Below are 27,825 nucleotides of genomic sequence, written 5' to 3'. Positions count from 1 at the left end.
GTGTAGAATATCAGAGTGTGTGTGTGTTGTGTGTAGAATGTAAGGGTGTGTGTGTGTGTTTGTGTGTGTGTAGAATATCAGGGTGTGTGTGTGTGTGTGTGTGTGTTGTGTGTAGAATATCAGGGTGTGTGTGTGTTGTGTGTAGAATGTCAGGGTGTGTGTGTGTTGTGTGTAGAATATCAGGGTGTGTGTGTGTGTGTTTGTGTGTGTGTAAAATATCAGGGTGTGTGTGTGTTGTGTGTAGAATATCAGGGTGTGTGTGTGTTGTGTGTAGAATGTCAGGGTGTGTGTGTGTGGGTGTTGTGTGTAGAATATCAGGGTGTGTGTGTGTTGTGTGTAGAAGTCAGGGTGTGTGTGTGTTGTGTGTAGAATGTCAGGGTGTGTGTGTGTGTGTTTGTGTGTGTGTAAAATATCAGGGTGTGTGTGTGTTGTGTGTAGAATGTCAGGGTGTGTGTGTGTGTGTTTGTGTGTGTGTAGAATATCAGGGTGTGTGTGTGTGTGTGTTGTGTGTAAGGGTGTTTGTGTGTGTGTGTGTGTGTAGAATATCAGTGTGTGTGTGTGTTGATAAGCGTGCTTGCATGAATGGAGAACAGGTGTCGTCCTCTTCTTGCCAGCAATGTGTGTGTTTTGCTGTCTTTGTGTGCACTTCATGTCTATCTTTGTGTGCACTTCATGTCTATCTTTGTGTGCGCTTCATGTCTATCTTTGTGTGCACTTCATGTCTATCTTTGTGTGCGCTTCATGTCTATCTTTGTGTGCACTTCATGTCTATCTTTGTGTGCACTTCATGTCTATCTTTGTGTGCACTTCATGTCTATCTTTGTGTGCACTTCATGTCTATCTTTGTGTGCACTTCATGTCTATCTTTGTGTGCACTTCATGTCTATCTTTGTGTGCACTTCATGTCTATCTTTGTGTGCACTTCATGTCTATCTTTGTGTGCACTTCATGTCTATCTTTGTGTGCGCTTCATGTCTATCTTTGTGTGCACTTCATGTCTATCTTTGTGTGCGCTTCATGTCTATCTTTGTGTGCACTTCATGTCTATCTTTGTGTGCACTTCATGTCTATCTTTGTGTGCACTTCATGTCTATCTTTGTGTGCACTTCATGTCTATCTTTGTGTGCACTTCATGTCTATCTTTGTGTGCACTTCATGTCTATCTTTGTGTGCACTTCATGTCTATCTTTGTGTGCACTTCATGTCTATCTTTGTGTGCACTTCATGTCTATCTTTGTGTGCACTTCATGTCTATCTTTGTGTGCGCTTCATGTCTATCTTTGTGTGCGCTTCATGTCTATCTTTGTGTGCGCTTCATGTCTATCTTTGTGTGCGCTTCATGTCTATCTTTGTGTGCACTTCATGTCTATCTTTGTGTGCACTTCATGTCTATCTTTGTGTGCGCTTCATGTCTATCTTTGTGTGCACTTCATGTCTATCTTTGTGTGCACTTCATGTCTATCTTTGTGTGCACTTCATGTCTATCTTTGTGTGCACTTCATGTCTATCTTTGTGTGCACTTCATGTCTATCTTTGTGTGCGCTTCATGTCTATCTTTGTGTGCGCTTCATGTCTATCTTTGTGTGCGCTTCATGTCTATCTTTGTGTGCGCTTCATGTCTATCTTTGTGTGCACTTCATGTCTATCTTTGTGTGCACTTCATGTCTATCTTTGTGTGCACTTCATGTCTATCTTTGTGTGCGCTTCATGTCTATCTTTGTGTGCACTTCATGTCTATCTTTGTGTGCACTTCATGTCTATCTTTGTGTGCACTTCATGTCTATCTTTGTGTGCACTTCATGTCTATCTTTGTGTGCGCTTCATGTCTATCTTTGTGTGCGCTTCATGTCTATCTTTGTGTGCACTTCATGTCTATCTTTGTGTGCACTTCATGTCTATCTTTGTGTGCACTTCATGTCTATCTTTGTGTGCGCTTCATGTCTATCTTTGTGTGCACTTCATGTCTATCTTTGTGTGCACTTCATGTCTATCTTTGTGTGCGCTTCATGTCTATCTTTGTGTGCACTTCATGTCTATCTTTGTGTGCACTTCATGTCTATCTTTGTGTGCACTTCATGTCTATCTTTGTGTGCACTTCATGTCTATCTTTGTGTGCACTTCATGTCTATCTTTGTGTGCACTTCATGTCTATCTTTGTGTGCGCTTCATGTCTATCTTTGTGTGCACTTCATGTCTATCTTTGTGTGCACTTCATGTCTATCTTTGTGTGCACTTCATGTCTATCTTTGTGTGCACTTCATGTCTATCTTTGTGTGCACTTCATGTCTATCTTTGTGTGCACTTCATGTCTATCTTTGTGTGCACTTCATGTCTATCTTTGTGTGCACTTCATGTCTATCTTTGTGTGCACTTCATGTCTATCTTTGTGTGCACTTCATGTCTATCTTTGTGTGCACTTCATGTCTATCTTTGTGTGCGCTTCATGTCTATCTTTGTGTGCGCTTCATGTCTATCTTTGTGTGCGCTTCATGTCTATCTTTGTGTGCACTTCATGTCTATCTTTGTGTGCACTTCATGTCTATCTTTGTGTGCACTTCATGTCTATCTTTGTGTGCACTTCATGTCTATCTTTGTGTGCACTTCATGTCTATCTTTGTGTGCACTTCATGTCTATCTTTGTGTGCACTTCATGTCTATCTTTGTGTGCACTTCATGTCTATCTTTGTGTGCACTTCATGTCTATCTTTGTGTGCACTTCATGTCTATCTTTGTGTGCACTTCATGTCTATCTTTGTGTGCACTTCATGTCTATCTTTGTGTGCACTTCATGTCTATCTTTGTGTGCACTTCATGTCTATCTTTGTGTGCACTTCATGTCTATCTTTGTGTGCACTTCATGTCTATCTTTGTGTGCGCTTCATGTCTATCTTTGTGTGCACTTCATGTCTATCTTTGTGTGCACTTCATGTCTATCTTTGTGTGCACTTCATGTCTATCTTTGTGTGCACTTCATGTCTATCTTTGTGTGCACTTCATGTCTATCTTTGTGTGCACTTCATGTCTATCTTTGTGTGCACTTCATGTCTATCTTTGTGTGCACTTCATGTCTATCTTTGTGTGCACTTCATGTCTATCTTTGTGTGCACTTCATGTCTATCTTTGTGTGCACTTCATGTCTATCTTTGTGTGCACTTCATGTCTATCTTTGTGTGCACTTCATGTCTATCTTTGTGTGCACTTCATGTCTATCTTTGTGTGCACTTCATGTCTATCTTTGTGTGCACTTCATGTCTATCTTTGTGTGCGCTTCATGTCTATCTTTGTGTGCGCTTCATGTCTATCTTTGTGTGCACTTCATGTCTATCTTTGTGTGCACTTCATGTCTATCTTTGTGTGCACTTCATGTCTATCTTGCACTCAAGTGGATTCTTCACAATCTTCCGCTAGCGTCACACGGCGCCCGCAAACATGTCCTCCTCCGGGAATTAGCCCGCCGCTACTTCGCCCGCTGTCAGGCGGCGAGCTGGTGAAAGAGCGTCTTTGAGGAGGCGAGACGCCTGTAAAAAGAGTAAAAAGAGTTCTCTAAAGAGCTTCATTTAGCTGACTGCGTGCACCGCGTCCTCACAAGAAAAAGAGCCTCCTAAATGTCAACATGGCCGCCGCGTCTTCCTGTTAGCGATGCTTTTGTGGCGAGCAGCGAGACGTAACCTTTGAAAGTCCTTTCCATTTTGTCCAAGTGAATGACTCTTTGCACGACTCCTTCAGCCATTCTGTTGCTTGTCGGAGTCCTTTTAGCAAGTAAATGTCAACATCGACTCTCAAACATCCATCACGGGAGCTGAGGTTGCCCGAGGAGTTCACAAAACTGCCCAGTGGTGAAGTCCAGGGAGAGGACCAGATCCACCTGGATACCTTAAGGTTTCGGGGGTTGTGGGACTGTGGTGGCTGACACGTCTCTTCAACATAGTGTGGAAGTCTGGGGTGGTACCTCTGGATTGGCAGAATAAGGGTAGTGGTCCCTCGTTTTATGTAGACTGGAGGGTGTGATGCAATTATCTAGGAATCACACTCCTCAGTTTCCCAGGAAAAGTCTATTCCAGGGTCCAAGCGTAAGTTGAGTCTTGAATTCAGGAGGAACAATGTGGTTTTTGTCCTGGTCGTGGAACACAGGACCAGCTTTATACCCTTGAGGCTCTGGATGTTGTGGGACTGTGGTGGCTGACACGTCTCTTCAACATACCATAGAAGTCTGGGGTGATACCTCTGGATTAGCAGAATTGGGGTAGTGGTCCTTCTTTTCAAGGGGGGGGGAGGGTGTGATGCAATTATCTAGGAATCACACTCCTCAGTTTCCCAGGAAAAGTCTATTCCAGGGTCCAACCGTGAGTTGAGTCTTGAATTCAGGAGGAACAATGTGGTTTTTGTCCTGGTCGTGGAACACAGGACCAGCTTTATAACCTTGAGGCTCTGGATGTTGTGGGACTGTGGTGGCTGACACGTCTCTTTAACAAAGTGTGGAAGTCTGGTTTGGTACCTCTGGAATGGCATAATTGGGGTAGTGGTCCTTCTTTTCAAGGGGGAGGAGGGTGTATTGCAATTGTCGAGGAATCACACTCCTCAGTTTCCCAAGAAAAGTGTATTCTAGGGTCCGGCCGTGAGTTTAGTCTCGGATTTAGGAGGAACAATGTGGTTTTCGTCCTGATCATTAAACGCATGACCAGCTTTTTACGTTTAAGACTCTGGAGGTTGTGGGACTGTGGTGGCTGACACGTCTCTTCAACATAGTCCGGAAGTCTGGGTGGTACCTCTGGATTGGCAGAATAAGGGTAGTGGTCCCTCGTTTTATGTAGACTGGAGGGTGTGATGCAATTATCGAGAAATCACACTCCTCAGTTTCTCAGGAAAAGTCTATTCCAGGGTCCAGCCGTTACTTGAGCCTCGGATTTAGGAGGAACAATGTGGTTTTCGTCCTGGTCATTAAACGCATGACCAGCTTTTTACTCATAAGGCTCTGGATGTTGTGGGACTGTGGTGGCTGACATGTCTCTTCAACATACCGTGGAAGTCTGGGGTGGTACCTCTGGATTGGCAGAATAAGGGTAGTGGTCCCTCGTTTTATGTAGACTGGAGGGTGTGATGCAATTATCGAGAAATCACACTCCTCAGTTTCTCAGGAAAAGTCTATTCCAGGGTCCAGCCGTTACTTGAGCCTCGGATTTAGGAGGAACAATGTGGTTTTCGTCCTGGTCATTAAACGCATGACCAGCTTTTTACTCATAAGGCTCTGGATGTTGTGGGACTGTGGTGGCTGACATGTCTCTTCAACATACCGTGGAAGTCTGGGGTGGTACCTCTGGATTGGCAGAATAAGGGTAGTGGTCCCTCGTTTTATGTAGACTGGAGGGTGTGATGCAATTATCTAGGAATCACACTACTTAGTTTCCCAGGAAAAGTCTATTCCAGGGTCCAACTGTGAGTTGAGTCTTGAATTCAGGAGGAACAATGTGGTTGTTGTCCTGGTCGTGGAACACAGGCCCAGCTTTATAACCTTGAGGCTCTGGATGTTGTGGGACTGTGGTGGCTGAAACGTCTCTTTAACAAAGTGTGGGAGTCTGGGGTGGTACCTCTGGATTAGCAGAATTGGGGTAGTGGTCCCTCTTTTCAAGGGGGAGGAGGGTGTACTGCAATTATCGAGGAATCACACTCCTCAGTTTCCCAAGAAAAGTGTATTCCAGGGTCCAACCATGAGTGAGCCTTGAATTCAGGAGGAACGATGTGGTTGTTGTCCTGGTCGTGGAACACTGGCCCAGCTTTATACCCTTGAGGCTCTGGATTTTGTGGGACTGCGGTGGCTGACAAGTCTCTTCAACCTAGTGTGGAAGTCTGGTTTGGTACCTCTGGATTAGCAGAATTGGGGTAGTGGTCCCTCTTTTCAAGGGGGAGGAGGGTGTATTGCAATTATCGAGGAATCACACTCCTCAGTTTCCCAAGAAAAGTGTATTCCAGGGTCCGGCCGTTACTTGAGCCTCGGATTTAGGAGGAACAATGTGGTTTTCGTCCTGATCATTAAACGCATGACCAGCTTTTTACTTTTAAGACTCTGGATGTTGTGGGACTGTGGTGGCTGACACGTCTCTTCAACATACCATAGAAGTCTGGGGTGGTACCTCTGGATTAGCAGAATTGGGGTAGTGGTCCCTCTTTTCAAGGGGGAGGAGGGTGTACTGCAATTATCGAGGAATCACACTCCTCAGTTTCCCAAGAAAAGTGTATTCCAGTTACTTGAGCCTCGGATTTAGGAGGAACAATGTGGTTTTCGTCCTGGTCGTTAAACACAGGACCAGCTTTTTACTCATAAGGCTCTGGATGTTGTGGGACTGTGGTGGCTGACACGTCTCTTCAACATAGTCTGGAAGTCTGGGGTGGTACCTCTGGATTGGCAGAATAAGGGTAGTGGTCCCTCGTTTTATGTAGACTGGAGGGTGTGATGCAATTATCTAGGAATCACACTCTTCAGTTTCCCAAGAAAAGTCTATTCCAGGGTCCAAGCGTAAGTTGAGCCTTGAATTCAGGAGAAACAATGTGGTTGTTGTCCTGGTCGTGGAACACAGGCCCAGCTTTATACCCTTGAGGTTCCGGAGGTTGTGGGACTGTGGTGGCTGACACGTCTCTTTAACAAAGTGTGGAAGTCTGGGGTGGTACCTCTGGATTAGCAGAATTGGGGTAGTGGTCCCTCTTTTCAAGGGGGAGGAGGGTGTACTGCAATTATCTAGGAATCACACTCCTCAGTTTCCCAAGAAAAGTGTATTCCCGTTACTTGAGCCTCGGATTCAGGAGGAACAATGTGGTTTTCGTCCTGGTCATTAAACACATGACCAGCTTTTTACTCATAAGGCTCTGGATTTTGTGGGACTGTGGTGGCTGACATGTCTCTTTAACAAAGTGTGGAAGTCTGGTTTGGTACCTCTGGAATGGCATAATTGAGGTAGTGGTCCTTCTTTTCAAGGGGGAGGAGGGTGTATTGCAATTGTCGAGGAATCACACTCCTCAGTTTCCCAAGAAAAGTGTATTCTAGGGTCCGGCCGTGAGTTTAGTCTCGGATTTAGGAGGAACAATGTGGTTTTCGTCCTGATCATTAAACGCATGACCAGCTTTTTACGTTTAAGACTCTGGAGGTTGTGGGACTGTGGTGTCTGACACGTCTCTTCAACATAGTCCAGAAGTCTGGGTGGTACCTCTGGATTGGCAGAATAAGGGTAGTGGTCCCTCGTTTTATGTAGACTGGAGGGTGTGATGCAATTATCGAGAAATCACACTCCTCAGTTTCTCAGGAAAAGTCTATTCCAGGGTCCAGCCGTTACTTGAGCCTCGGATTTAGGAGGAACAATGTGGTTTTCGTCCTGATCATTAAACGCATGACCAGCTTTTTACGTTTAAGACTCTGGAGGTTGTGGGACTGTGGTGTCTGACACGTCTCTTCAACATAGTCCAGAAGTCTGGGTGGTACCTCTGGATTGGCAGAATAAGGGTAGTGGTCCCTCGTTTTATGTAGACTGGAGGGTGTGATGCAATTATCGAGAAATCACACTCCTCAGTTTCTCAGGAAAAGTCTATTCCAGGGTCCGGCCGTTACTTGAGCCTCGGATTTAGGAGGAACAATGTGGTTTTCATCCATCCATCCATCCATCATCTTCCGCTTATCCGAGGTCGGGTCGCGGGGGCAACAGCCTAAGCAGGGAAACCCAGACTTCCCTCTCCCCAGCCACTTCGTCTAGCTCTTCCCGGGGGATCCCGAGGCGTTCCCAGGCCAGCCGGGAGACATAGTCTTCCCAACGTGTCCTGGGTCTTCCCCGTGGCCTCCTACCGGTTGGACGTGCCCTAAACACCTCCCTAGGGAGGCGTTCGGGTGGCATCCTGACCAGATGCCCGAACCACCTCATCTGGCTCCTCTCGATGTGAAGGAGCAGCGGCTTTACTTTGAGCTCCTCCCGGATGGCAGAGCTTCTCACCCTATCTCTAAGGGAGAGCCCCGCCACACGGCGGAGGAAACTCATTTGGGCCGCTTGTACCCGTGATCTTATCCTTTCGGTCATGACCCAAAGCTCATGACCATAGGTGAGGATGGGAACGTAGATCGACCGGTAAATTGAGAGCTTTGCCTTCCGGCTCAGCTCCTTCTTCACCACAACGGACCGGTATAACGTCCGCATTACTGAAGACGCCGCACCGATCCGCCTGTTGATCTCACGATCCACTCTTCCCTCACTCGTGAACAAGACTCCTAGGTACTTGAACTCCTCCACTTGGGGCAGGGTCTCCTCCCCAACCTGGAGATGGCACTCCACCCTTTTCCGGGCGAGAACCATGGACTCGGACTTGGAGGTGCTGATTCTCATTCCGGTCGCTTCACACTCGGCTGCGAACCGATCCAGCGAGAGCTGAAGACCCCGGTCAGATGAAGCCATCAGGACCACATCATCTGCAAAAAGCAGAGACCTAATCCTGCGGTTACCAAACCGGAACCCCTCAACGCCTTGACTGCGCCTAGAAATTCTGTCCATAAAAGTTATGAACAGAATCGGTGACAAAGGACAGCCTTGGCGGAGTCCAACCCTCACTGGAAATGTATTCGACTTACTGCCGGCAATGCGGACCAAGCTCTGGCACTGATCATACAGGGAGCGGACCGCCACAATAAGACAGTCCGATACCCCATACTCTCTGAGCACTCCCCACAGGACTTCCCGAGGGACACGGTCGAATGCCTTCTCCAAGTCCACAAAGCACATGTAGACTGGTTGGGCAAACTCCCATGCACCCTCAAGAACCCTGCCGAGAGTATAGAGCTGGTCCACAGTTCCACGACCAGGACGAAAACCACACTGTTCCTCCTGAATCCGAGGTTCGACTATCCGACGTAGCCTCCTCTCCAGTACACCTGAATAAACCTTACCGGGAAGGCTGAGGAGTGTGATCCCACGATAGTTGGAACACACCCTCCGGTCCCCCTTTTTGAAGAGAGGAACCACCACCCCGGTCTGCCAATCCAGAGGTACCGCCCCCGATGTCCACGCGATGCTGCAAAGTCTTGTCAACCAAGACAGCCCCACAGCATCCAGAGCCTTAAGGAACTCCGGGCGGATCTCGTCCACCCCTGGGGCCTTGCCACCGAGGAGCTTTTTAACTACCTCAGCGACCTCAGCCCCAGAAATAGGAGAGTCCACCAATGTGGTTTTCGTCCTGGTCATTAAACACATGACCAGCTTTTTACTCATAAGGCTCTGGATTTTGTGGGACTGTGGTGGCTGACATGTCTCTTTAACAAAGTGTGGAAGTCTGGTTTGGTACCTCTGGAATGGCATAATTGGGGTAGTGGTCCTTCTTTTCAAGGGGGAGGAGGGTGTATTGCAATTGTCGAGGAATCACACTCCTCAGTTTCCCAAGAAAAGTGTATTCTAGGGTCTGGCCGTGAGTTTAGTCTCGGATTTAGGAGGAACAATGTGGTTTTCGTCCTGATCATTAAACGCATGACCAGCTTTTTACGTTTAAGACTCTGGAGGTTGTGGGACTGTGGTGTCTGACACGTCTCTTCAACATAGTCCGGAAGTCTGGGTGGTACCTCTGGATTGGCAGAATAAGGGTAGTGGTCCCTCGTTTTATGTAGACTGGAGGGTGTGATGCAATTATCGAGAAATCACACTCCTCAGTTTCTCAGGAAAAGTCTATTCCAGGGTCCAGCCGTTACTTGAGCCTCAGATTTAGGAGGAACAATGTGGTTTTCGTCCTGGTCATTAAACGCATGACCAGCTTTTTACTCATAAGGCTCTGGATGTTGTGGGACTGTGGTGGCTGACATGTCTCTTCAACATACCGTGGAAGTCTGGGGTGGTACCTCTGGATTAGCAAAATTGGGGTAGTGGTCCCTCTTTTCAAGGGGGAGGAGGGTGTATTGCAATTATCGAGGAATCACACTCCTCAGTTTCCCAAGAAAAGTCTATTCCAGGGTCTGGCCGTGAGTTGAGCCTTAATTCAGGAGAAACAATGTTGTTTTCGTCCTAGTCGTGGAACGCAGGACCAGCTTTATAGCCTTAAGGCTCTGAATGTTGTGGGACTGTGGTGGCTGACACGTCTCTTCAACATTGCGTGGGAGTCTGGGGTGGTACCTCTGGATTGGCAGACCCGGGAAGTGATCCCTCTTTTCAAGAAGGTGGAGCGTAAGTTGTGTTGCAATTATCGAGGAATCACACTCCTCACTTTCCCAAAAGAAGTCTATGTCAGGGTCCGGCCGTTAGTTGAGCCTCGGATTTGGGAGGAACAATGTGGTTTTCGTCCTGGTTTGGTGAACACAGGACCAGTTTTATACTCTTAAGGCTCTGGTAGGCTCCAACACTGAAAGGAACAAGCGGTAGAAAATGGATGGATGGATGTTGTGGGACTGTGATGGCTGAAACATCTCTTCAACATTGCGTGGGAGTCTGGGGTGGTACCTCTGGATTGGCACATTAGGGGTAGTGGTCTATTCAAGGTCCGGCCGTTAGCTAAGCTTCTGATTCAAGAGGAACAATGTGGTTTTCTTCCTGGTCGTGAAACACAGGACTAGCTTTATACCCTTGCTAGGGTTCTGGAAGGGGCGTGGGTGTTTGCTTTACAAGTCCACGTGTGTTTTGTGAATTTGGAGGAGGCATTGGTCGTGTCCTATGGGGTGTGCTCCAGGAGTATGCGGTCCAGGGTCCGTTGCTACGGGCTATTTAGTACCTGTCAGGGTCTGGCCAGGGCTGCCCAATGTCACCGGCCCTGTTTATTATCTTCATGGACAGACTTTCGAGGCACACTGATGGTGTGGAGGGGTTCTAGTTTGGTGGCCAGAGGACCCCATCTCTGCTTTTTGCAAGTGGTGTGGTCCTGTTGGCTTCGGGAGCCAGCTGATGTGGTTCAGGCACTTACTACGGATGCTGCCTGAACACCTCCCTGGTGAGGTCATTCAAGCATATCCAGCAGGTAGGGGGCCTCAGGATAGACCTTAAACACGCTGGAGGGATTACGTCTCACAAACTGGCCTGGGAAAACCTTGATGACCCCCGGTGGAACAATAAGAGGTGGCTAGGGACAGGGGGGTCCGGGCATCTCTGCTCAGACTGCTTCCCCCGCCACTCAGACTTGGATAAGTGGCAGGAAAAATGGATGCACACTTAAACCTTGCGCTATCTTAAAAGTATGCTAGCAGTTTATGCTAGCATTTTATCAAATTGTATCCGGTCACCCTCGAAATCGTGGCTTTTGTGACTTGGAGCCATATAAGAAATAGGCTAACTATCTATGTTATCATGCTAATCTTAGTATGCTAACATTTTCTGCTAACACATTAGCTAATGATATATACATATATATATATATATATATATATATATATATATATATACACAGTATATATATATATGTGTGTGTGTGTGTGTGTGTTTAAACTAAAATCCCTGGGTTTTGACACTTGTATACCATCTTGTAAGTAGCATGCTAACTGTTTTCTTGTTAGCATGCTACCATTAAATGCTGGTATTTTTTTAGCAAATTTTGTTCATTTGAATCTAAAAATATGGATTTTAATCATTTGAATCATCTTGCAAGTATGCCAACTGTTTTTATGTTTACATGTTAATCTTAGCATGCTAACATTTTCTGCTAGCAACTTAGCTAATATAATATGTTTAAACCTGCAAATCTTTGATTTTGATATGTGGCGCTATCTTTTAAGTTTGCTAACTCTTTCCTTCATGTCACGCTAACATTTTATGTTAGTATTTTGTTATTTATTGAAACATAAAAAAAATAGGTATTTTAACACATAGCATTATCTTTTAAGTATGCTAACTGTTTTTATGTATATTTTGTTTTACATGTTACCCTTAGCATGCTAACAATTTCTGCTAACAATTAACAGGTTTTGTAATGATTTGTCAGTGTTTGGATCCAAAAATGCAGACACAGATGCCAGATAACAGTTTTACGATCTCTTTATTCTTGAGGTAGGCAATGCTAGGGAAAAAAGACTGAAGGTGATGGTGGCAGTGGGAGTTTGCACACGCCTGTAACACTGCAGTAAAATGGCTGATCAAACTAAACAGAAGTCACGGACACATTAGCTGGGAAAGTTTTGGTGAATTCACTGAGGAATTTGTGAAAATGAAACAATACAAAAAGATGCTACTGTAAGTTAATAATACTAACACAGACACTCGTAAATGTGTTTGCATATTAGCTAATGCTAACAAAGCTAGCTTGATCACAATACGATAGCACGTAAAAATATGCATGAAAACACTCCTACAGACATCACACATGGGACTGTTTAGTAGATAAGAATTGTTTTAGTTATATTGTAAAACTTACAAACGTTATTTGGAGTGACAAATAATCCGTGCAAGTAAAAATGACAAGACGCAACGGCACTTCCATTTCTGGTTATAAAAACTAAATGGAAGGACACTGCAGCAGCTGCAGTGAGCCAACTCAACCAAAATGTGGCGCCATAGCACCAACAATAAAACACCTTTTCAATGCATTTGCTTCGTTGGCGAACCAAAATCCATAACGGAATTAAAAGAAAGAAATGCGTTTCGAAATTATCTTTTTTTTTTGCATATATTTGGTTTCTTTAAAAAGCAGGGGGGAAAAATGCAAATCAAGTTCCTCTATCGCTCGTCCCCATCGGTGGAAAATTGCTGCAGCGTTTCTGTGGCATCCACTAAAGCCAATAATAAGTATGGAAGTGTTATTGGAGCAAAAACAATTTGCAAACGTGTATCTCAATCTGCGTGTGCGTAATCAGATTTGTGTGCTCGGAATCAGATTTGATTCAAACGCTCGGTAATTCAATCCGCGCATTAAAAACCTCTGATAGAGTCTCGCTCGCACACATTTGTGCGGCACAAATCCAAAACCAGCCTGAGTTGTACGTGATGAGCAATAGTTGCAGAAGTGTTGACGTTTATGTCCATACTTCGCCATGGCAACCGGTCTATTGTGGCCCTTTTGATGTTTCCCTTAAGTGGTCGCTGTCAACAGAAACTGTTGTTTTCTTAGCTGCAGGTGTCATGGCAACACATTGCAATCTACATTTTTTTTTTAAGTTACTGTAGTTTAATTAAAAGGGACAGTACATATTATTTAAATACTAGTAAACTTTTCAGGGGGGGTGTTTATACACGATTATGCACGTGTTGACTCCAAGAGTGTGCAAATCAGAATGAGAAAATATATACCGTATTTCCTTGAATTGCTGCCGGGGCGCTAATTATTTTAAAACCTCTTCTCACTCCAGCGTTTACCAAAGGCATGCAGTAAAGGTAAGCATGTGCTAATTATTTTAAAACCTCTTCTCACTCCGGCGCTTACCAAAGAAACGCGGTAAATTTAGGCCTGCGTTTAGAAATTTGAGTGTGATGTAAGGATACCATCATGAAAAGCACATTTAATAATATAAAAAAACGTTATTATGGTCTTACCTTTACTTATAAATGAAGTCCATGCGCAGCTCCTTCTGATCAAAAGCATCGATAACTTGTTTATAGAAGTCTTCCTTATCTTTCTTCAGTTTTAAAAGTCTCTCTGTCTCGATGGAGATCTTCCTTTATTACCTCCTGCTTCCATTGAAAGTCCAGTTTAGAAAACTGTTTTATTTTAGATTTGTAATCCTCCATGTTAAAAGTGCAAGCGAGAGGAAAAAAATAAAGGATCGCTGCTCACTCTTGCTGCTTGTTGTCACTTCTTCTGCAGCCGAGTAGTCGCAAGAAGGATCACTAGCGCCCTCTACCACCAGGAGGCGGGAGTCATTTAATGACTCATAATTTGACACACGCAGCTACGGTATATTAATAAAACATAGCCGCTTACTGTTCTTTTTAGCATATTCAATAGCTTGAATAGCTCTTAATATTCTTCCCTTCATGCGATTTCAAATGATTGAAATCAGCCTCCTCCATTTTGAAAATGATGACAGGTGAAGTGTCACTCGTGACGTGACGAGTTTGACCCTGCGGAAATTCTAGGCATATGCTAATTATTTAGCGAAACGAGTTTAACCCGGCAGTAATTCTAGGCAGGTGCACTATAACCACATATAAACCTGTTTGATGCTTGATTGAATGCATGAATGGACGGCTGTGTAACATTAATTTGCCCTTTTATTCTTATTTAACTAAGAAAATTATTTCATTTATTTTTTTATTTTTTTTATTGTATTGGTCTATATGGATAATTATTGACATTTTTTTTTTATGAATTATGGTCAGTAAGGAGCAGGAGAAAAATATGATATTTGAAATGTAACTTCCTCTGATTATGATGCACTCAGTTATCAAGGCAGAAATAGTGCAAAGTGTGAAAATGTAAACAGAGAAACCTGAGAAGAAATATTTCCTGCAGTTTAGTGCTAGGAAATAACAGCTGTGTAACATTTATTTGCCCTCTTATCCTTATTTAACTATGCAAATGCATTTTTTGTTTTGCAGTAATTATTTAAATATTATTATAGATACTTGACTTTTCAGTGCGTGTTTCAACACACCTGATCTAAAATATTAAAAGCTCTCAAAATACAAATAAAATATACTTAAAATATGAACACAGTTGAGTAAGCTAGTTAATTAAAAAATGAAATAACACAAACTTGCGAATTAATTTGAAAACATCTAAAAGCGCTTAAACTTAAAATAAAATATCATTAAAATATAAACAAAGTGTAGTTAGTTAATTAAAAATGATATAATACTAACTTATACATTAATTTGAAAACATATAAAAGCTCTTAAAATAAAAAAATTCAAAAAATATATATGCATATATATATATATATATGCCTAAAATATATTAAAAAAAAGGTTGGTTGATAAAAAAATGTATAATACTAACTTCTAAAGTAATTAGACATAATTTAAAAGTGCTCATAACAAAAAAGATATACTTAAAATATAAACAAAGTTTAATTAGTTAATTAAAAAATAAAATACTAACTTTTGAATTAATTTGAAACTATTCAAAAGCTCTCAAAAGAAAAATTTAATATACTTAAAATATAAATAGTTTAGTTAGTTTGTTATTTACAAAATAAAATAATACTAACTTCTAAAGTAATTTAAAAAAATTAAAAGTGCTCAAAATAAAAAAAAAGATATACCTAAAATATAAACAAAGTTTAATTAATTAAAAAATAAAATACAAACTTTTGAATTAATTTGAAACAATTTAAAAGCTCTCAAAATAAAAATTAAATATACTTAAAATATAAACAAAGTTTAGTTAGTTAGTTAATTAAAAAAAAAGGAATTTGTACTAATTTATTTATTAATTAGAAGAATTAAAGTTTTGACACAATAGATTATGCAGTTATGGATTATTGTCACTTTTATTCTATTCTTACATGGGAAAAAAAACAGCAGTAAAAATATCAAAAAAAGAGAAAAAAATGCTATCTAATGAGAAAAAGCTGAAATGTTCTAAACAATAATTAATAAAATACTTAGTCATCTTTTTACCGACAAAAGCTGACACCATGTCTGTTTTTCTAATAAAAATATCAAAATGGCCCCAGCTTACTTTCACTTTTCAGTATGCTGCCATTGGTGGAAAAAAGTTTGGACACCCTGAATAATAATAATAATAATAATAATATATTTTATTTGTAAAAGCATTTTACATCGAACAAACAACTTCAAAGTGCTACATTGCATTTAAAAAAACAACAACGCTAGAACCACAAATAGCTGCTCCCCAACGAGTAAAATAAACAGTAAAATAAAATAAAAACTAGAACATCCTGATAGTTAGAACTAGCACGTCTGTGGAGGACTCTCTCCTCCGGGTTCCTTGGACCACCCCGCTTCGCTGCAGGCCCGCCGGCCACGCCCCCCACAATATCTAAAATGTTTTTAGTTGTTTTTTAAAAGAAGGGTTTTTAAGCTAAAACTAAAGTATCGACATTTTGAATTGTGAATGGATGTTAGAGCATAAAGATCTGGTATCGGTGATATCGAAATTTCTGTATCGATCAGGTGATCAGACAAACACTCACAGCTGTGTCATTTACGCACCTGCCGCTGATCTTCAAGCCCTTCCTGGCACACCCCGCTTCGCTGCAGGCCCGCAGGCCACGCCCCCGCACAATATATAAAATGTTTTTTGTTTTTTTTAAAAGAAGGGTTTTTAAGCTAAAACTAAACTATCGACTTTTTGAATTGTGAATGGATGTTAGAGCATAAAGATCTGGTATCGGTGATATCGAAATTTCAGTATCGATCAGGTGATCAGACAAACACTCACAGCTGTGTCATTTACGCACCTGCCGCTGATCTTCAATCAATCAATCAATGTTTACTTATATAGCCCTAAATCACTAGTGTCTCAAAGGGCTGCAATCTTCAAGCCCTTCCTTGCACACCCTGCTTCGCTGCAGGCCCGCAGGCCACACCCCCCACAATTTTTAATAAAATGTTTTTTTTTTGTTTGTTTTTTTTTTAAAGGGTTTTTAAGCTAATACTAAACTATCGACATTTTGAATTGGGAATGGATGTTAGAGCATAAAGATCTGGTATCGGTGATATCGATATTTCAGTATGGATCCTCACATCACTACCGGTGAGTTAAAAAGAGATAATTGCAATTAATCCTCACTCTTTTGGTACAAAAGATGATCTAAAATCCGAGAAGAAGGCGTCCACGTAGGTGGATGTAAGCGTCGCACGCACACAGGAAGTAGCCGACTGAGAGTGGACAAATCACAGCCTTTCAATGGAGTCATGAAGTTGGATCATTTGTCATAAATTGGATTATTTGTCTGTCAAAAGTGCACTCGGAGGCAAGCAAGAGGCTTTGGGAACTTTGGCTGACCTGAAAGTCAATGACATTAAAAATGTTCCTACTTTTGGCCATTGGTTTTTCCGCCATAGGCCCATAATTCTTTATTTCTCATTTTCAAATACTTATTTCTTGAATTTGTTATCAAAAGACACTACAAAAGAATGATTGATATGATATAAAAGGTTGAATTAATTCACCTTAAACGAATGCTATACTTGGTATCGTCTACGTTTGTATCGATCCACCCATCTTTGTTTACGTTCAAGAGCCCTATTTTAGTGGTTAGCGTATCATCATAGAGTCATGTAGCATGACACACATGACACGCTATTCCTTATCCTGCGGTGATAACAATACTTGCAAGAAACACTTTATTTGCAGCTATGGAAGCCAGGATTGCTGACTCAGAAGTGGATTTGCACAATGGAGGGACGTTAGCCCCTAGCAAGGATGCTATGTAGATTTGAGGACGCATTCAATTGTGTGTGTGTGTGTGTGTATTATATTTATATAGCGCTTTTCTCTAGTGACTCAAAGCGCTTTACATAGTGAAAGCCAATATCTAAGTGACATTTAAAGCAGTGTGGGTAAAGTGTCTTGCCCAAGGACACAACGGCAGTGACTAGGATGGCGGAAGCGGGAATCGAACCTGCAACCCTCAAGTTGCTGGCACGGCCGCTCTACCAACCGAGCTATGCCAATTGCTTGTTGCTTTCAAATCTGCGGGACGCAGCTGGAATGTTTTAACATGCATTATCACGATATAACGATAGCATTACAATTTGTATCGTCCACCAGGTTTATATCATTGATATCATGCAATCTTAATCAAACCCACTTATGTATCGTCCACCAGGTTTATATCATTGATATCATGCAATCTTAATCAAACCCACTTATGTATCGTCCACCAGGTTTATATCATTGATACCATGCAATCTTAATCAAACCCACTTATGTATCGTCCACCAAGTTTATATCATTGATATCATGCAATCTTAATCAAACCCACTTATGTATCGTCCACCAGGTTTATATCATTGATATCATGCAATCTTAATCAAACCCACTTATGTATCATCCACCAAGTTTATATCATTGATATCATGCAATCTTAATCAAACCCACTTATGTATCGTCCACCAGGTTTATATCATTGATATCATGCAATCTTAATCAAACCCATTTATGTATCGTCCACCAAGTTTATATCATTGATATCATGCAATCTTAATCAAACCCACTTATGTATCGTCCACCAAGTTTATATCATTGATATCATGCAATCTTAATCAAACCCACTTATGTATCGTCCACCAAGTTTATATCATTGATATCATGCAATCTTAATCAAACCCACTTATGTATCGTCCACCAAGTTTATATCATTGATATCATGCAATCTTAATCAAACCCACTTATGTATCGTCCACCAGGTTTATATCATTGATATCATGCAATCTTAATCAAACCCACTTATGTATCGTCCACCAGGTTTATATCATTGATATCATGCAATCTTAATCAAACCCACTTATGTATCGTCCACCAAGTTTATATCATTGATATCATGCAATCTTAATCAAACCCACTTATGTATCGTCCACCAGGTTTATATCATTGATATCATGCAATCTTAATCAAACCCACTTATGTATCGTCCACCAAGTTTATATCATTGATATCATGCAATCTTAATCAAACCCACTTATGTATCGTCCACCAAGTTTATATCATTGATATCATGCAATCTTAATCAAACCCACTTATGTATCGTCCACCAGGTTTATATCATTGATATCATGCAATCTTAATCAAACCCACTTATGTATCGTCCACCAGGTTTATATCATTGATATCATGTAATCTTAATCAAACCCACTTATGTATCGTCCACCAGGTTTATATCATTGATATCATGCAATCTTAATCAAACCCACTTATGTATCGTCCACCAGGTTTATATCATTGATATCATGCAATCTTAATCAAACCCACTTATGTATCGTCCACCAGGTTTATATCATTGATATCATGCAATCTTAATCAAACCCACTTATGTATCGTCCACCAGGTTTATATCATTGATATCATGCAATCTTAATCAAACCCACTTATGTATCGTCCACCAGGTTTATATCATTGATATCATGCAATCTTAATCAAACCCACTTATGTATCGTCCACCAAGTTTATATCATTGTTATCATGCAATCTTAATCAAACCCACTTATGTATCGTCCACCAGGTTTATATCATTGATATCATGCAATCTTAATCAAACCCACTTATGTATCGTCCACCAGGTTTATATCATTGATATCATGCAATCTTAATCAAACCCACTTATGTATCGTCCACCAAGTTTATATCATTGATATCATGCAATCTTAATCAAACCCACTTATGTATCGTCCACCAGGTTTATATCATTGATATCATGCAATCTTAATCAAACCCACTTATGTATCGTCCACCAAGTTTATATCATTGATATCATGCAATCTTAATCAAACCCACTTATGTATCGTCCACCAGGTTTATATCATTGATATCATGCAATCTTAATCAAACCCACTTATGTATCGTCCACCAAGTTTATATCATTGATATCATGCAATCTTAATCAAACCCACTTATGTATCGTCCACCAGGTTTATATCATTGATATCATGCAATCTTAATCAAACCCACTTATGTATCGTCCACCAAGTTTATATCATTGATATCATGCAATCTTAATCAAACCCACTTATGTATCGTCCACCAGGTTTATATCATTGATATCATGCAATCTTAATCAAACCCACTTATGTATCGTCCACCAAGTTTATATCATTGATATCATGCAATCTTAATCAAACCCACTTATGTATCGTCCACCAGGTTTATATCATTGATATCATGCAATCTTAATCAAACCCACTTATGTATCGTCCACCAAGTTTATATCATTGATATCATGCAATCTTAATCAAACCCACTTATGTATCGTCCACCAGGTTTATATCATTGATATCATGCAATCTTAATCAAACCCACTTATGTATCGTCCACCAAGTTTATATCATTGATATCATGCAATCTTAATCAAACCCACTTATGTATCGTCCACCAGGTTTATATCATTGATATCATGCAATCTTAATCAAACCCACTTATGTATCGTCCACCAAGTTTATATCATTGATATCATGCAATCTTAATCAAACCCACTTATGTATCGTCCACCAAGTTTATATCATTGATATCATGCAATCTTAATCAAACCCACTTATGTATCGTCCACCAAGTTTATATCATTGATATCATGCAATCTTAATCAAACCCACTTATGTATCGTCCACCAAGTTTATATCATTGATATCATGCAATCTTAATCAAACCCACTTATGTATCGTCCACCAAGTTTATATCATTGATATCATGCAATCTTAATCAAACCCACTTATGTATCGTCCACCAGGTTTATATCATTGATATCATGCAATCTTAATCAAACCCACTTATGTATCGTCCACCAAGTTTATATCATTGATATCATGCAATCTTAATCAAACCCACTTATGTATCGTCCACCAGGTTTATATCATTGATATCATGCAATCTTAATCAAACCCACTTATGTATCGTCCACCAAGTTTATATCATTGATATCATGCAATCTTAATCAAACCCACTTATGTATCGTCCACCAAGTTTATATCATTGATATCATGCAATCTTAATCAAACCCACTTATGTATCGTCCACCAAGTTTATATCATTGATATCATGCAATCTTAATCAAACCCACTTATGTATCGTCCACCAAGTTTATATCATTGATATCATGCAATCTTAATCAAACCCACTTATGTATCGTCCACCAAGTTTATATCATTGATATCATGCAATCTTAATCAAACCTACTTATGTATCGTCCACCAGGTTTATATCATTGATATCATGCAATCTTAATCAAACCCACTTATGTATCGTCCACCAAGTTTATATCATTGATATCATGCAATCTTAATCAAACCCACTTATGTACCGTCCACCAGGTTTATATCATTGATATCATGCAATCTTAATCAAACCCACTTATGTATCGTCCACCAAGTTTATATCATTGATATCATGCAATCTTAATCAAACCCACTTATGTATCGTCCACCAGGTTTATATCATTGATATCATGCAATCTTAATCAAACCCACTTATGTATCGTCCACCAGGTTTATATCATTGATATCGTGCAATCTTAATCAAACCCACTTATGTATCGTCCACCAAGTTTATATCATTGATATCATGCAATCTTAATCAAACCCACTTATGTATCGTCCACCAGGTTTATATCATTGATATCATGCAATCTTAATCAAACCCACTTATGTATCGTCCACCAAGTTTATATCATTGATATCATGCAATCTTAATCAAACCCACTTATGTATCGTCCACCAGGTTTATATCATTGATATCATGCAATCTTAATCAAACCCACTTATGTATCGTCCACCAGGTTTATATCATTGATATCATGCAATCTTAATCAAACCCACTTATGTATCGTCCACCAAGTTTATATCATTGATATCATGCAATCTTAATCAAACCCACTTATGTATCGTCCACCAGGTTTATATCATTGATATCATGCAATCTTAATCAAACCCACTTATGTATCGTCCACCAGGTTTATATCATTGATATCATGCAATCTTAATCAAACCCACTTATGTATCGTCCACCAGGTTTATATCATTGATATCGTGCAATCTTAATCAAACCCACTTATGTATCGTCCACCAAGTTTATATCATTGATATCATGCAATCTTAATCAAACCCACTTATGTATCGTCCACCAGGTTTATATCATTGATATCATGCAATCTTAATCAAACCCACTTATGTATCGTCCACCAAGTTTATATCATTGATATCATGCAATCTTAATCAAACCCACTTATGTATCGTCCACCAGGTTTATATCATTGATATCATGCAATCTTAATCAAACCCACTTATGTATCGTCCACCAGGTTTATATCATTGATATCATGCAATCTTAATCAAACCCACTTATGTATCGTCCACCAAGTTTATATCATTGATATCATGCAATCTTAATCAAACCCACTTATGTATCGTCCACCAAGTTTATATCATTGATATCATGCAATCTTAATCAAACCCACTTATGTATCGTCCACCAGGTTTATATCATTGATATCATGCAATCTTAATCAAACCCACTTATGTATCGTCCACCAGGTTTATATCATTGATATCATGCAATCTTAATCAAACCCACTTATGTATCGTCCACCAAGTTTATATCATTGATATCATGCAATCTTAATCAAACCCACTTATGTATCGTCCACCAAGTTTATATCATTGATATCATGCAATCTTAATCAAACCCACTTATGTATCGTCCACCAGGTTTATATCATTGATATCATGCAATCTTAATCAAACCCACTTATGTATCGTCCACCAGGTTTATATCATTGATATCATGCAATCTTAATCAAACCCACTTATGTATCGTCCACCAAGTTTATATCATTGATATCATGCAATCTTAATCAAACCCACTTATGTATCGTCCACCAAGTTTATATCATTGATATCATGCAATCTTAATCAAACCCACTTATGTATCGTCCACCAAGTTTATATCATTGATATCATGCAATCTTAATCAAACCCACTTATGTATCGTCCACCAAGTTTATATCATTGATATCATGCAATCTTAATCAATCCCACTTATGGGTCCCCCGCAGGCAGATGTTGACATAAGAAGTGAGAGTCAAAAGGTGTTCTATCTAAGATGTAAAAATGGTTAAAGACGAACCTTCAAAAAAGAGAAAATGTCATCAAAAAAGCTCATCATCCTTGCATGGATACTCACTACTGTTGGAACGGGAATAAGGTATTGTGAATACAATTGAAACTTGAACTCATCAATAAACACTCCTCTGCTCTCAGAGGAGTGTTTATTGTTTCCTGCTGTCCACCGTCCCTCGCCAAGCTCTCAGCAAACGCCATAAAACGTCTTCAATGGCCGCCGTGAAATGCTCCCAATAGCTGAGTAGAGATAAATCACAATTGTACACCTCCTAACTTCTTCTTTTAGTCAAACTTGTCAGTGGCTTCTCCAAAATAGAAGAAAAAAACAGTACAAAGTAAGTGAATGTATTACAGTAGTCATGCTATTACTAGTAGTGTTGGTAGTAGCTGATTATCGGTCCTGCTGGACACCGAACTCTATTTAATAATACAACTTTAACATTTGACAACAAAATAATAAAACAAGGTGACTCGGTAAAAAATCTGGGTATTATCTTCCACCCAACTCTCTCCTTTGAGGCACACATTAAAAGCGTTACTAAAACGGCCTTCTTTCATCTCCGTAATATCGCTAGAATTCGCTCCGTTTTGTCCACTAAAGACGCCGAGATCATTATCCATGCGTTTGTTACGTCTCGTCTCGATTACTGTAACCTATTATTTTGGGGTCTCCCCATGTCTAGCATTAAAAGATTACAGTTGGTACAAAATGCGGCTGCTAGACTTTTGACAAGAACAAGAAAGTTTGATCACATTACGCCTGTACTGTATATACCTTTATATACATATATACATACATATATACTGTATATACCTTTATATACATATATACATACATATATACTGTATATACCTTTATATACATATATACATACATATATACTGTATATACCTTTATATACATACATACATACATATATACCTATACTGTATATACCTTTATATACATACATACATACATATATACCTATACTGTATATACCTTTATATACATACATACATACATATATACTGTATATACCTTTATATACATATATACATACATATATACTGTATATACCTTTATATACATATATACATACATATATACTGTATATACCTTTATATACATACATACATACATATATACCTATACTGTATATACCTTTATATACATATATACATACATATATACTGTATATACCTTTATATACATATATACATACATATATACTGTATATACCTTTATATACATACATACATACATATATACCTATACTGTATATACCTTTATATACATACATACATACATATATACCTATACTGTATATACCTTTATATACATACATACATACATATATACCTATACTGTATATACCTTTATATACATATATACATACATATATACCTATACTGTATATACCTTTATATACATATATACATACTGTATATACCTTTATATACATATATACATACATATATACCTATACTGTATATACTTTTTTATATACATATATACATACATATATACCTATACTGTATATACTTTTTTATATACATATATACATACATATATACTGTATATACCTTTATATACATATATACATACATATATACTGTATATACCTTTATATACATATATACATACATATATACTGTATATACCTTTATATACATATATACATACATATATACTGTATATACCTTTATATACATATATACATACATATATACCTGTACTGGCTCACCTGCACTGGCTTCCTGTGCACTTAAGATGTGACTTTAAGGTTTTACTACTTACGTATAAAATACTACACGGTCTAGCTCCATCCTATCTTGCCGATTGTATTGTACCATATGTCCCGGCAAGAAATCTGCGTTCAAAAGACTCCGGCTTATTAGTGATTCCTAGAGCCCAAAAAAAGTCTGCGGGCTATAGAGCGTTTTCCGTTCGGGCTCCAGTACTCTGGAATGCCCTTCCGGTAACAGTTGGAGATGCCACCTCAGTAGAAGCATTTAAGTCTCACCTTAAAACTCATCTGTATACTCTAGCCTTTAAATAGACCTCCTTTTTAGACCAGTTGATCTGCCGCTTCTTTTCTTTCTCCTATGTCCCCCCCTCCACAGGGGGTCCGGTCCGATGACCATGGATGAAGTACTGGCCGTCCAGAGTCGAGACCCAGGATGGACCGCTCGTCGGGACCCAGGATGGACCGTTCGCCTGTATCGGTTGGGGACATCTCTACGCTGCTGATCCGCCTCCGCTTGAGATGGTTTCCTGTGGACGGGACTCTCGCTGCTGTCTTGGATCCGCTTTGAACTGAACTCTCGCGGCTGTGTTGGAGCCACTATGGATTGAACTTTCACAGTATCATGTTAGACCCGCTCCACATCCATTGCTTTCGGTCCCCTAGAGGGGGGGGTTGCCCACATCTGAGGTCCTCTCCAAGGTTTCTCATAGTCAGCATTGTCACTGGCGTCCCACTGGATGTGAATTCTCCCTGCCCACTGGGTGTGAGTTTTCCTTGCCCTTTTGTGGGTTCTTCCGAGGATGTTGTAGTCGTAATGATTTGTACAGTCCTTTGAGACATTTGTGATTTGGGGCTATATAAATAAACATTGCTTGATTGATTGATAGTACTACTAGTAGTACTGGTAGTAGTACTCCTGGCATGAATGTGAACAGTTACATATTTTACTGACTGATTCACACAAGTCGAGCTATGGAAAGGTCGAAGCAGTCCCTGCAACGGTCGCCCGTCTCGCCTGCTTTTGTCCACCAGGGTTGCTGTGCCTTGGCAGGAACTGAAACTGAAAGTTACTTCATGACATCATTGTTGATGAACATGAGACTGTGTGAATGAGGAAAAAAAAGCTGCTGGCAGCACCGAGACCAAAGCTAGTGATTTTTCTTAGGCGTTCGCCTTCCGTCAAAAGGAAAATATACGTCTAAGAATTCATAAAGTGACAATAAAAAGGATTCTAGTCCATTCGTCAAGAGAATTTGTATCAGCAAAATAATTGAAGTCACAAAAATCCCTCTAATAACCTCAAAACACTTTTAAATCAGACTTTAAAAGTATTTTTTTACCCAAAATAATCTGAACAAAGTCAAATGATGGAAGATCTTAAACACATAGAAGAAATGTGTGATGTTTATGTAAACAAATACTTGATAGTAATATACTGTTGTTATTACATTATTTTTAATCACACAAACCTTGATTTATTATTTTTTTCTTCCTTCTATAGGTTTTTTATGATGTTCTATGTTTGCATTTGAGCCGATACTGTATCGATTTCCGGGTTCTGGGAATCAATACGAGTTTTCAACGGTACAAATTTCCAGTTCTTTTGTGACTGTTAATAAATAGCAAATACTTTGAATTGCAATATTAAAAAATAAGCTGATTATGATACAGTAGAACCTCAACCTACGTACCTAATTGTTTTTTAAACGTAAGATTTTAAATTACTCAAATTTCGTTTTTAGTTTTTAATCTTTAATTTTATTTGTAAAATGTTTTAATTTTACATTTTTATTTCTACATTTTTAAATGATACATTTTTACATTTTTAATTTGTAAATTCAAATGTTTTGAATGTATTTTTTAAATGTTGCATTTAATTTTACATATTTAAGTTTTAATTTAAATTTAAAAAAATTTAAAATGTTTTAATTTTTTATAAAAAAAATTATTTTTATATTTTATTTTTTTACTTTTTTAATTGTACATTTTTTTATTTGTAATTTTTAAATTTTGAATGTGTAATTTTTAAATGTTTAAATTTTTAAAGCTTGAATTTTAAATTTTTTATATTTTTTAATAATTTTTTTATTTGTACGTTTTAATTTGTTTTAATTATTAATTTTTTAATCAATTTTCACATTTTAAATTTTTTAATTCTAGATTTCTTAATGTAACATTTATTAATGTTGCATTTTTTTTAAATGTTAAGTTTAACATTTTTTATTTTTTTTGTTAAATTTTTTTATTTTTGACTTTTGAATTTTAAATTGTAATTTTTAAAAATTTTTATTTCTAACCTTCAATTTTTTAATTTTAAAATCTCAAATTTTACATTTGAACTTTTAACTTTAACATTTTAAATATTACATTTAAAATTTTATATTTCAAATTTAAAATTAAAAATTTTTAAATTTAAAATTAATTTATTTTATTTATTTTTTTAAATCTCGTATTTTTGCTGCAAACATTGCTAAGTGTTCCTGCATGTTAGGAGCCTCCTACATGCGAGATGGAAACGGGAGGATAATAACAAATAGATCAAACAAATCAGTTTCAATAAGTACTTTGCAGCTTTTTGCTCAAAATGTTTTGTGTCTGGGCTGACGTGTTTGTATTCTCCTATGTGGTTTCCATAGCAACAGCGTGCCAAAGCGCATTGCTCTGATCTGCTTCCTGTCTCTGGTGATGCTGATGAGCATCTTGGGAAACCTGCTGGTCATGGTGGCCGTCTGCAAGGACCGACAACTCAGGTGAGGCTTCTTCTCGCCGCTCCTCTTGCTTCTTCTACCTAGCAACAGCACCCAGCTCAATTGTGATTGGACGGCAGCTGGGATGGAAAATAACAAGGAGGAGGGACTTATGACGGTAATCATATCAACATGACATCCACCAAATAGTGTCTTTTGTCAAACATCTTAGAGCGTGTGTGTGTGTGTGTGTGTGTGTGTGTGTGTGTGTGTGTGTGTGTGTGTGTGTGTGTGTGTGTGTGTGTGTGTGTGTGTGTGTGTGTGTGTGTGTGTGCACTGTTAAGCCGTGTTGGTCCCTCTGAGGGTAGAACGATGACACACCATCTTTGTGTCTTCTTGCCTCATTGCATCCTTGTCCACTAGGGGACACACACACACACACACACGCAGTATGGGAACAACAGCAACTCAGCCAGCAAGTGGTAGGCCACGTAAGCTGACGAAGAGGTCAGCATAGTGCAAAGACTTTCTGCACAGTCAGTTGCTACAGGGCTCCACATTTCATGTGACCTTCCAATTAGCCCACGTACAGTACGCAGAGAGCTTCATGGAATGGGCACTTCTTCTTCCAACATGACTGTGCACCACTGCACAAAGCCAGGTCCATAAAGACATGGATGACAGAGTCTGGTGGGGATGAACTTGACTGGCCTGCACAGAGTCCTGACCTGAACACGATAGAACACC

The 27,825-nt window shown here is 39.5% G+C and overlaps 1 protein-coding gene across 5 annotated transcripts in view; it reads left to right on the top strand.

Annotated features, from left to right (window-relative positions):
• Window positions 1-27,825, top strand: part of htr4 (5-hydroxytryptamine receptor 4) — a 190,722-nt gene that overhangs the window by 126,958 nt on the left and 35,939 nt on the right. For 4 of the 5 annotated variants that reach the window (XM_061891849.1, XM_061891847.1, XM_061891850.1 and 1 more), the window contains one exon: window positions 27,028-27,141. In XM_061891849.1, the coding sequence (XP_061747833.1) occupies window positions 27,028-27,141 (114 nt within the window). The remainder of the gene's footprint in view (window positions 1-27,027; window positions 27,142-27,825) is intronic. The other variant, XM_061891851.1, reaches the window with a different exon arrangement.

This window comes from Nerophis ophidion, linkage group LG29 (assembly GCF_033978795.1).
Source record: "Nerophis ophidion isolate RoL-2023_Sa linkage group LG29, RoL_Noph_v1.0, whole genome shotgun sequence".
Classification (NCBI taxonomy): domain Eukaryota; kingdom Metazoa; phylum Chordata; class Actinopteri; order Syngnathiformes; family Syngnathidae; genus Nerophis; species Nerophis ophidion.
The sequence above is the reverse complement of the archived record's forward strand: the minus strand, read 5'-3'. Positions and strand labels throughout refer to the sequence as shown.